Source organism: Diaphorina citri, unplaced genomic scaffold (genome assembly GCF_000475195.1).
Source record: "Diaphorina citri unplaced genomic scaffold, Diaci psyllid genome assembly version 1.1 scaffold1021, whole genome shotgun sequence".
In the NCBI taxonomy this organism is placed as follows: Eukaryota; Metazoa; Arthropoda; class Insecta; order Hemiptera; family Psyllidae; genus Diaphorina; species Diaphorina citri.
The window spans coordinates 25,445-37,101 of NW_007378451.1; the positions used below are offsets into that span (position 1 = coordinate 25,445).

Genomic DNA, 11,657 nt, shown 5'->3' on the forward strand with positions numbered 1-11,657 from the left:
AAATACTCTCGCCTTGTCATTAAGGTCATTAGGCCTCCTCTCTCTTCCGCTTCCCTGTTCGTTACCATGCGCCTCTTTCAGCTCTTTCGATCTGCAAGGCTCTTTCTCAAATTCCCGTCGCAGGTAATCCTCATGTCCCGTGTTTTTTTTTTTTTTTTTATCGACATTTATAACTCCAATATTTTTTCCATTGTTCGACTGGTCCATTATTGACTTCATGGTTTAGGTGTATGTTCCTTTTTTGTTTGTATCCTAGAGTTCTAACCTTACTTTTTCGTACATTTAATAAATAATAACCAAATGTGCGATTCGTTGGTTCCGGTACACAGCCTTTTTTTTTCAATGTCCAAAAGGTCCTTTACAAAGAGAACTCTTTTAAGCCTTCTGAAGAAGTCCCAAGGAGCTAGCGGAAAGTCCTTTACAGACTTTACGACCCTGCTGCTCTTCACCCCCCCCAGACGTAATTGGTAATCTTTAAGACTTTTCTACCTTTAAAGCACTGGCTTAAAGAGACCCACAATTTTTTTGTTATTTAAGTAATGGAGCAGTTGCAATTGGGAAAATATTATTAATAAAAGGTCGATTCCTACGTAAAAAGTTGTGAAAAATTCGAATCTGAGGTCAAAACTCCAAAAAAGTAACTTTAAAAGGTCGAAAATTCAATTTTTAATTGCCGTTCCAATGACAAAGTTCAAAGAGTTGTGACGTCAGACTTAACGTCAAAATGCGCAGAAACGCTTGCGCACAAACAAACGAAGTGGAGGTCATGAATTATGACGTCATCGCCTACGGGAGCGTATGCCGTGACGTCAAACTTAACGATTTACCTGTATTTTTTAAATCGATTTATCTCGGTATCTAGAAGTCGTAGAAGAAAAAGAAAAATTCCGTTGGTCCTCATTTTTCCTGCTCTATGACTTTGAAACATCACCCAAGTAAGCGCAACTGATCTATTATTTATAATTTTATACCTATTTTATTGTACTGATAATCTCATAATCATAGTAGCTTATACTAGTTATCTTCCCAGTCCTAATACCGGTTCCTTCATAATTTAAGCATTCCATAATAATAAATTTAAGCATCCCATAATAATAAATTCCAATGATTACCTCATCGACCATGACTTTGTCTAGAATTCTAGACGATTCTAGACTTGCAGTTACCAAGGTCAAGCGAACGACCCCGGGTTCAATGCTTGCTAATGGCCGGAAAAAAATTTGCCTCGTGCGATCAGCAAATTTTTCAAATTTTTTGTGTTAGGTAGTTAATTTTATTTGAAATTCCTGATCTTTGTGTATTAATAATTTATGAGATTTTGAAATTTTTGATCTGTTTCTAGTACATATCTATGAGTTCAGACTAGTTCAGAGAGGTTTTGCCGGGGGCAACCTCGTGGTATCTTTCCTAGGTGTGTCGACCGTGCAAGCTTTAAGGCCAGCCACTCACTATCAGGTGCAATTTATACCCTGCCTCGGTGGTGTAGTGGTCGCCTGGTAAACAGGAGGGCGTGGGTTCAATCCCAGCCGAGGTATGGAATTTTATCCTCAATATTGTACATATCTATGAGTTCAGATTAGTTCAGAGAGGTTTTGCCGGGGGCAACCTCGTGGTATCTTTCCTAGGTGTGTCGACCGTGTAAGCTTTAAGGCCAGCCACTCACTATCAGGTGCACTATGGCCACCCTGCCTCGGTGGTGTAGTGGTCGCCTGGTAAACAGGAGGGCGTGGGTTCAATCCCAGCCGAGGTATGGAATTTTAACCTCGGTGGCGCGAGCAGTATAAATAAGCACTATTATTATTATTATTATCAGGTAGACCTGATCAAGTGTCAGGTCTACCTGGTAGAGTCAGGTGTACCTGATCGTGTCAGGTCTACCTGGTAGAGTCAGTTCTACCTGGTAGAGTCAGGTCTACCTGATAGAGTCAGGTCTACCTGATAGAGTCAGTTCTACCTGATAGAGTCACTTCTACCTGATAGTGTGTGTGCTCATCAGGTGTCAAGTGTATCTGTCAAGAATGGTCTACCTGATAGTGAGTGGTTGGCCTAAGCTTTGGGTCATGTCGGCTACAGGGCTTCGTGTAATGGGCTGAAATCAAAACAGGGACACTTTTAACAAAGGGGATTTTCTGTCATGCCGGGGGCCACAATTCGACATTAAAGTGTAAAAAGAAAAGAAAGACAAATGTTTTACCGCCGTTTTCATTTTGTAGCATTGAAACTACTGCTACATTAGACACATGTGGTTTGTGTCGTAGCATGCCCATCCCGTAGTATGTCCCTCAGATGGGCTCCTTTCTGGTTCTGGTGCTCTCGTGTTGACCCAGCACCCCAATGGGAAGTATTGTGTCCCTTCTTGTCCATCTGATGAGAAGCATACTACAGGATGCCGATGGGCAATCGGGCAGGCTACGACATAGACCATACGAGTCTAAAGTCCCTTTACTCCCGTAGTCTAACCAAGGTTTCGTATATTCCATAGGTAGAGTTTATAATAAAATTGTTCTTATAATATAAGATTACAAAGAATGTAGCACTTGTTTTATTGCTATGAAATAAAAACGGCGGTGAAACACTCTTTTTTAAACTCTTTGTTTACAAATTCCAGAGTGTAGTTCGATCTGTTCGACACTGGATTTCGTATTCCATTCAAGTCCGAGTTAAGGCTTTGGTATATTTTGCCAGCACAGAGTATATTTCTCAACTTGACCCAGTAATCGGCTGGACACATGTTGGCTATTGACAACACATGTGCTTGCTGGCTATACCTGTATAATGTTGGCTATACCTACATAGTGTTGGCTATTGAATCTATAACTATATGGTGTTGGCTCTATTGATTTTTTATTATACAATTGATGATTATACCTATCTCTTTTTTAAGTACTTTTTTTCTTCAATGGTTATTATTTGGGCCATTAACAAAAAATGAATCTTATTTGTGAAGCAATAAGGCATTAAGGCTCGTCACAAAGAATGTCGTTCCCCCAATGGCCTGGCCTAGGTAACTAGGTAAGTATAACTAAGCTAAATTATGTGACTTGACTTGGACTCGAACCTGCGTCTCAAACCTTCGGTATATATGTACAGAAGGCATTCCGAGGGTCAGTTTATTTCTGATGATCCACAATATGCGGAAATGCACATTAGAAACTAGAAGGCCTCTCGGAAATAAGCAAGTTCTTACCCATGGAATACAGTAGAACCTCGATTATTTCAACTCCCATTATTTCAACTCCATAGTAGGCATTATTTTCTAGCTTTCAAAGGATTCGATAGGGTATTTATTACCTATTTTCTTCTTTTGAACCTAAGTTTTGCCCTTTTCCCATTGTTTTGTACGGAACTTCGATTCTTTCAACTACCCTCGGTCCCATTAGTTAAAATAATCGAGGTTCTACTGTACTAGAGTCAGTCAAGGAAATAATTAGAATTAATATCCGATGAACATAGAACATACTAGCCTTAGCACTAGCAATCATATGTTTGTGTAAGATTGTTAGATATCTTATCAGAGTTATCAGAAGATTGAAGAGTTTCTCATGCTAAGTCTATCTTGTCAGTAGATTCCTATGCTACGACTGTAAAATAAATCTCAGAATAATAATAAGCTGATAACTCTAACAAGTAATGAGAAGTAAGTTATTTTCATAGTAAGAATTTCAGAATTAATTCTATCCCCTGGCTTTGTATGATTTTCCCTCGTTATTTCGAAAATTTAATTCCCTCCCTCTCTCTCTCTCTCATTCATATAATTTCTCCTCCTTTAATTCTTCTTTCCCCTATACCCTTTTTTTACCTCCCCCCTTTTTTTCTGTTATTTCTCTCTCTTCTTTCATTACTTTTCCCCTCTTTACATCTCTTCCTCTCTTATCCTCTCTCACTCATGCTTACCATGTCTCTTTCCCTGTATTTATCTTCATTCTCTCTCTCTCTCCCTCCCATTTTATCTCTATTGTTCTATCTCTTTCCTTCTCTTTTCATTTTGACTCTATTCTCACTAGTACTCTTTGTTTTTATCTTCTTCTCCAACTCCCGTTATTATCTCTTCGCTTTTCTCTGTTTCGCTTTTCTATTTTACTCTTTTTCTCTCTCTCTTTCTCTCTCTCTCTCTCTCTATCTATCTATCTATCTATCTATCTATCTATCTATCTATCTATCTATCTATCTATCTATCTCTCTTTCTCTCTCTCTCTCTCTCTCTTTTCCGTTCTATCTTCTCTCACTAGTCTCATTCATATTTCCTCTCTTCTGTTTAGCCGTACTTCTCTCTTTCTCTTTCTCACTTTATAATAATTACATCTCTCTCTCTCTATGGAAATTTGCCTGGCTGACTGGAAGTCTGAAAATTGAATTTCCTAGAGCAGACATTATTTATACGAGAAAGATAGAGAGAGAGAAAGAGAGAGAGAGAGAGAGAGAAAGAGAGAGAGAAAGAGAGAGAGATAGAGAAAGGGAGGGATGTAAAGAGAGAAGGTAACGGAAGAAGGAGAGAGGAAGGAAAATATGGCGACGGAAGACAGAGACAGAGTGAGAGAGAGATGAATAATAAGGACAGTAATTGAAATGACAGCACAAAACCTTTCATCCAACATTTCTCTCTCTCTTTCTCTTTCAGGGGTTTGGCTCTTCCTCTCTTATTTCCTTTCCCTCTCTCTCTCTCTTCACAATTATTTTTCTCTGTCACGGTCAACAAAACCTGCCTCGGTAGCGTAGTGGTCAAGACGCTCGCCTGGTAAACAGGAGGGCGTGGGTTCAATCCCAGACGAGGTATGGAATTTTATCCTCAATATAATTTGAGAATTTGACCACAGAAAAATAAGAAGGAGAAGAAGAGGAAGAAGGAGAAGAAGAGGAAGAAGGAGAAGAAGAAAAGGTAAATAAACATTATTTTTTCTTTCTCCCCTCAAAATCGTCAAATCTCCCGGGAACTCCTTTTATTTTTTTCTCAATACCCTCTCTTTCTTCCCCTCCCCTCCTTTTGGGAGGCCCTCTCCCCTCCAAAATGCGAAGGGAGGGGGGAGAGGGGTGTCGTTTTCTTCTTCTGAAATACGAGATATTATTTTGAGGCGAGGGGAAATCTGTGGTTAAAGAATTCAGTCGAGATAAAGAAAAAAATGTGAGAAATGGAGAGGGGAGGAGAAGAAGAAGTGAGGTGGAGGGAGAGAGAAAGAGATGGAGACAGGGACAGAGGGAGGGGAGGGAGAGAAGGAGAATTAAAAAAGGTACCCTGAGAAACGCTCTGTTTGTATTTACCTAGCTTTAACTGAAAAAAAGAAGCAAAAGAAAAAGAAGAACAAGCAGAAGAAGAAAGAAGAAGAAAAAGAAGGAAGAAGAAGAAGAAGGCAGAGGAGATGAATTTGAAGAAGAAAAAGAAGATGCAGAAGGAGACAACGACATCAACGAACTAAAAAGAAGTTAGAAACGGAAAAAAAAAGAAAAAAGTAAGAAGAAGAAGAAGAAGAAGAAGAAGAAGAAGAAGAAGAAGAAGAAGAAGAAGAAGAAGAAGAAGAAGAAGATCTTCTTCTTTCGTCATCATCTTCTTCTTCTTCTTCTTCTTTCATCTTCTTCTTTCTTCTTCTTCTTCCGTCATCTTCTTCTTCTTTCATCTTCTTCTTCTCCTCTCCCTAATCTCTTTCATCATCTTCTTCATCACGAAGAATCGGGAATCGAACCCGCGGCATAGAGCAAGGCTTCTAACCAAGCTAACTAGGCTACGCCACTAGTTTGGATGCAAATGATCTCCCTACTATCCATCATGATATTCATCGTATGGTATTGTTTATTGAGCTGGATGAAGCTATTGATACTGACGAGCTTGAAAACATACTTGATGTAGATGTTCTACGTGATGAAGAAGATGGAGGAGAAGAAGGAGATGAGGGAGAGAGAGATGAGGAGGAAAATATGAAGGAGGAGGAGGAGGAGGAGGACAAGATGAAGAAGATGAAGGAGAAGAAGTAGAACATGAAAGAGATGGATGAGGGAGAGGAACAGGAGAAGAAGAAAAAAGGGAAAAGAAGAAGGAACAAAAGGAGCGTTTACTCTATGGTCGATCGACCGACAAAAAAAAAGAAAAGAAGAAGAAGAAGAAGAAGAAGAAGAAGAAGGATAAGGAGGAGGGAGGGGAGGAGGAATGGGAAGGGAAGGAGGAGGAGGAGGAGGAGGAGGAGGAGGAAAAGAAGCAACTCCTGCTATAGATCAGTAGTAAAAAATGTATTTGGTATTGTGATATTTGTGATAGATAATATTGAGTTTAAAATTTCAAGTATCCACTTGTATATCAAATATCTAGCATTACTTGGAAATCTATCTACCTACTTATGAAGTCTAAGCATAGAGCCGAAAAAAAAAAACTCGAAAATATCGATACCCATTCAAAAGAGAGACGGAGAGAAAAAGAAAGAAAGAGGGAGAGAAAAGGAGAGAGAGAGAGAGAGAGAGAGAGAGAGAGAGAGAGAGAGAGAGAGAGAGAGAGAGAGTCTCTCTCTCCTGATTTGTACACTTGGGGGCATTTTTGGAATAGAAGAACGTTTTATTTAAGTATACTTTCTCTCTCTTTCCCTAGGTAGGTATATCTTTGTCTCTCAAGTGTCAAACCCTTTTAAACGCGCATAGATTTGGTCACAGTATTTTTCCTCTCTCACTTTCAGTGTCTCTCTTTTTCTCTCTCTCTCATTCGTGTTCAAAATTCCTTTTGTATCATTGCGTTGGTCGTCTAACCGTTTCTCAACTGTATGTATCGTTGAAATTTCATTATATTTCTTTTCTTTTTGTCCTCTTTTTTACGAGTTTCATTCTCGTAGGTCATTAATTTAAGAGAGAGAGAGAGACCTACCTGAGAAAGAGACAAATAATTTTGTATTCTAGATTTCTATAATTATACCTAGATATGTAGGTACCACAACATTACACTGTGATCAATAGTAAGGGAAAAATGATGTTTTGTGTGAAGCACATTGCATACGTAGAATAATTGTACGGCGATCATACAAAATAAATCTCATTTCTCTTGGTCCATTCCTTCTCCTGACTTCTAAAATGGGTGAAAATGAAGAAGACAGGAATCTCTCTCTCTCTCTCTCTCTCTATGATCACTACGAAATAAACACAGAGAGAGAAAAAATAAAGGAAAGAAGGGAGAGAGAGGGAGAATCATCTTACTTACCCAGTATATTATCTTGTCTTCTTTTATTACTAGGTACCTATTTTGAAAGATATGGGAGGGAGAGAAAGAGAGGGAGAAAAACAGAGAGAGGACAAAGAGAGTGAGAGAGAGATAGAGAGAGAGGACGGAAAGAGAGAGAGAGAGGAGAGAGAGGGAGGGAAAGGATTGTTTGTCAGCTTATTGAAAATTTATTACACCCCTCTCATTTCCTTGTTGCTCCTTGGAGAAAAAGTGAGAGAAAATGTGGAAAGAGGAAAATAGAGATTGAGAGGGAGAGAGAAAAAAAAGAATAAGGGAGGTAGGGAGGGAAAGAGAGAGAAATGTAGTGTTTAAAAACTGTATTTTATTTATTTACCTTTTTCCATTTCGTTTTAAATAGTATCCCTTTTATATTCCTCTCTCTCCTTCAGTTACCATGTCACATTTTCCCTCTCCTTCTTTTTCTCTCCTCTCATTTTTACTCTCTTTCTATCTCATTCTCTCTTCTCCTGATTTTTCCTCTCTTCTTTTTTCCTTTTCTCTTTCTATCTTCTTCTTCTTGTTTTTCTCCAATAAACCTAAAAACACATTTTTTTTCTCTCTCTCTCTCTCCTCTAATGATCTTCCTTTTTTTATTATCTTTCTCTTTTTCTTCCACCCTCATTCTTTCCTTTCCCTTCCTCTCTGACTCTCTTTCTATTCGTTCTGTATCCCTGATCCTTTTTTTTTTCGAGAATGTGTAGAATGTTTGTAATTCCAAAGTTGTATAGTTTGTGTGTTTGCTTTGAGTTATCCGATAGCCGCTACTCTAAGAAAAAGAAGAAGGAGAAGAAGAGGAAGAAGGAGAAGATGAAGAAGAAGAAGAAGAAGAAGAAGAAGAAGAAGAAGAAGAAGAAGAAGAAGAAGAAAAGGTAAATAAACATTATTTTTTCTTTCTCCCCTCAAAATCGTCAATTCTCCCGGGAAGTCCTTTTATTTTTTTCTCAATACCCTCTCTTTCTTCCCCTCCCCTCCTTTTGGGAGGCCCTCTCCCCTCCAAATGCGAAGGGAGGGGGGAGAGGGGTGTCGTTTTCTTCTTCTGAAATACGAGATATTATTTTGAGGCGGGGGGGAAATCTGTGGTTAAAGAATTCACTCGAGATAAAGAAAAAAAATGTGAGAAATGGAGAGAGGAGGAGAAGAAGAAGTGAGGTGGAGGGAGGGAGGGGGAGAGAGAGAGAGATGGAGACAGGGACAGAGGGAGGGGAGGGAGAGAAGGAGAATTAAAAAAAGGTACCCTGAGAAACGCTCTGTTTGTATTTACCTAGCTTTAACTGAAAAAAAGAAGCAAAAGAAAAAGAAGAACAAGCAGAAGAAGAAAAAGAAGGAAGAGGAAGAGGAAGAAGAAAAAGAAGGAAGAGGAAGAAGAAGGCAGAGGAGATGAATTTGAAGAAGAACAAGAAGAAGAAGAAGAAGAAGATGCAGAAGGAGACAACGACATCAACGAACTAAAAAGAAGTTAGAAACGGAAAGAAAAAAAGTAAGAAGAAGAAGAAGAAGAAGAAGAAGAAGAAGAAGAAGAAGAAGAAGAGGAGAAGAAAAGTTAAGAACCCAGCGACGAGAAGTCTCTTCACACAAAATAAGTGAAGGGCTGTGTCAATAGAATAAGGATGATAATGTTTGCGCTGGGAAACAAAGGAGACAAAATAAGACTTCAATGAAACGACGTTTTGTCAGAAGACGAGGGAACGAAGGAAAAAGAGTAAGACAAAGAATAAAGAAGAAGACGAAGGAGAAAAATAAAAAGAAGTAAACTTGAAAATAGAAATCTTTGTTGCTCCTAAACTAAAAGTCTTTTGGTGTTGAAGGCACTACATGAACTAGAATTAAAAAACCCCTTGTTCATTTCAATTACCACAATGAGACCGAAAAGACCCTTTACCCAAGGACAAATTTAATAGCCTTTCCTACACGGCTAAATCCATGTAACTAGAACCCAGCGACGAGAAGTCTTTTCAGCTTTTCACACAAAACAAGTGAAGAGCTGTGTCAATAGAATAAGGATGATAATGTTTGCGCTGGGAAACAAAGGAGACAAAATAAGACTTCAACGAAACGACGTTATGTCAGAAGAGGAGAGGAAGAAGGAAAAAGAGTAAGACAAAGAATAAAGAAGAAGACGAAGGAGAGGGATAAAAGGAATGGAACTTTAAAATAGAAATCTTTGTTGCTCCTGAAAGTCTTCGTGTTGAAGGAACGACATGAACTAGAATTAGAAAACCCCTTGTTTATTTCAATTACCACAATGAGACCGAAAAGACCCTTTACCCAAGGACAAATTTAATAGCCTTTCCTACACGGCTAAATCCATGTAACTAGGAATTGAACAAGCAGAACAAGGAACAAGTCATTATTATTTTGTAGGGTCCTTTTACACAGAAAACTTTGTAATTTTATTGCCTTTAATTGAGATTTATTTACAGAGGGAAACTATAACAGAGTCCTTGTCCCTAATCGTCCTCCTTTGTGTTTAAGTCTAAATTTAGTCCAGTAACCCCGTCTTCTTTTATGTCCAATCTTAGTTCAGTAACCTGAGGAGTCAATCGGGAGCTCAACTTCTATTCAGTTAGCCTCGGCCTTTCCGAGAACTACCGGAAGAAGACGAAGCGGACGAGCAAGTGTCCTCCTTTATGTTTAAGTCTAAACTTAGTCCAGTAACCCCGTGTTCTTTTATGTCCAATCTTAGTTCAGTAATCTGAGGAGTCAATCGGGAGCTCAACTTCTATTCAGTTAGCCTCGGCCTTTCCGAGAACTACCGGAAGAAGACGAAGCGGACGAGCAAGACCTGCGCGCGCATGGCCTGAAGTCGGCCGGACGTGGTGAGGCCATCCTTGGCACAGGGCCTACCGTTGAAGAAGAGTTCTTGGAGGACGCAGAAGATCCACAGGAAGACCTGTGGACGATGAGACAAAAAGAAAATTTAATGAGAAGAATGAAGATCTAGTTATCTAGGATGAGATACCAAGACATGATAAAAAAGGATATAGAAGAAAGAGGTGTAAGTTGTAATGAAGATCTAAGAATGAATTGCCATAGAGCTGTTTTCTCATCAGTCGACACAAACTTGAGCTTTCTTGCAAAAGTTTTAGACGAAGTCTGCACGGTGAGTCCAACTCTAGAACAGAACAGCGAACCTAAACTGGAGGGTCAGCTCAAGGTTTATTGAGCTTGTGAAAGCGGACACGGTGAGTCCAACTCTAGAACAGCGAACCTAAACTGGAGGGTCAGCTCAAGGTTTATTGAGCTTGTGAAAGAATCGTGAGATGAAATAAAATAATAAATAGCTACATAATAATACCTTAAGGGCCGACTGGATGGAGTGGACTCAGACGTACAGGCGTTACTCTAATAGCGTCCATTGCGGGCTACGCCACTAGTGGGGATGCAAATGATCTACCTACTACTATCCATCATGATATTCATCGTATGTTATTGTTTATTGAGCTGGATGAAGTTATTGATGTCATCTTCTTCTTCTTTCATCATCTTCTTCTTTTTCATCTTCTTTTTCTTCTTCTTCTTTCATCTTCTTCTTCTTCTTCTCTCCCTCATCTCTTTCATCTTCTTCTTCTCTCCCTCATCTCTTTCATCTTCTTCTTCTTCTTCTCCTCTCCCTCATCTCTTTCATCATCTTCTTCATCACGAAGAATCGGGAATCGAACCCGCGGCATAGAGCAAGGCTACAGCAAGGCTACTAACTAGGCTACGCCACTGGTTTGGATGCAAATGATCTCCCTACTATCCATCATGATATTCATCGTATTGTATTGTTTATTGAGCTGGATGAAGCTATTGATGCTGACGAGATTGAAAACATACTTGATGTAGATGTTCTACGTGATGAAGAAGATGGAGGAGAAGAAGGAGATGAGGGAGAGAAAGAGGAGAAGAAGGGGAGGAAAATATGAAGGAGAAGAAGAAAAGAGGAGGAGGAGGACAAGATGAAGAAGATGAAGGAGAAGAAGATGGAAGAGATGAGGGAGAAGAAGTAGAACATGAAAGAGATGGATGAGGGAGAGGAACAGGAGAAGAAGAAAAAAGGGAAAAGAAGAAGGAACAAAAGGAGCGTTTACTCCATGGTCGATCGACCGGCAAAAAAAGAAAAGAAGAAGAAGAAGAAGAAGGATAAGGAGAAGGGAGGGGAGGAGGAATGGGAAGGGAAGGAGGAGGAGGAAAAGAAGCAACTCCTGCTATAGATCAGTAGTAAAAAATGTATTTGGTATTGTGATATTTGTGATAGATAATATTGAGTTTAAAATTTCAAGTATCCACTTGTATATCAAATAGGTATCTAGCATTTCTTGGAAATCTATCTACCTACTCATGAAGTCTAAGCATAGAGCCGAAAAAAAAAACTTGAAAATATCGATACCCATTCAAAAGAGAGACGGAGAGAAAGAGGGAGAGAAAAGGAGAGAGAGAGAGAGAGAGAGAGAGAGAGAGAGAGAGAGAGAGAGAGAGAGAGAGAGAG

At 39.3% G+C, this 11,657-nt stretch overlaps 1 protein-coding gene across 1 annotated transcript in view; it reads right to left on the bottom strand.

Annotated features, from left to right (window-relative positions):
• Positions 1-11,657, bottom strand: part of LOC103513756 (protein takeout) — a gene marked incomplete in the record, with an annotated part of 26,788 nt that overhangs the window by 11,704 nt on the left and 3,427 nt on the right. The window contains 1 exon segment of the mRNA XM_026826874.1: positions 2,056-2,089. Coding sequence (XP_026682675.1) covers positions 2,056-2,089 — 34 coding nt within the window.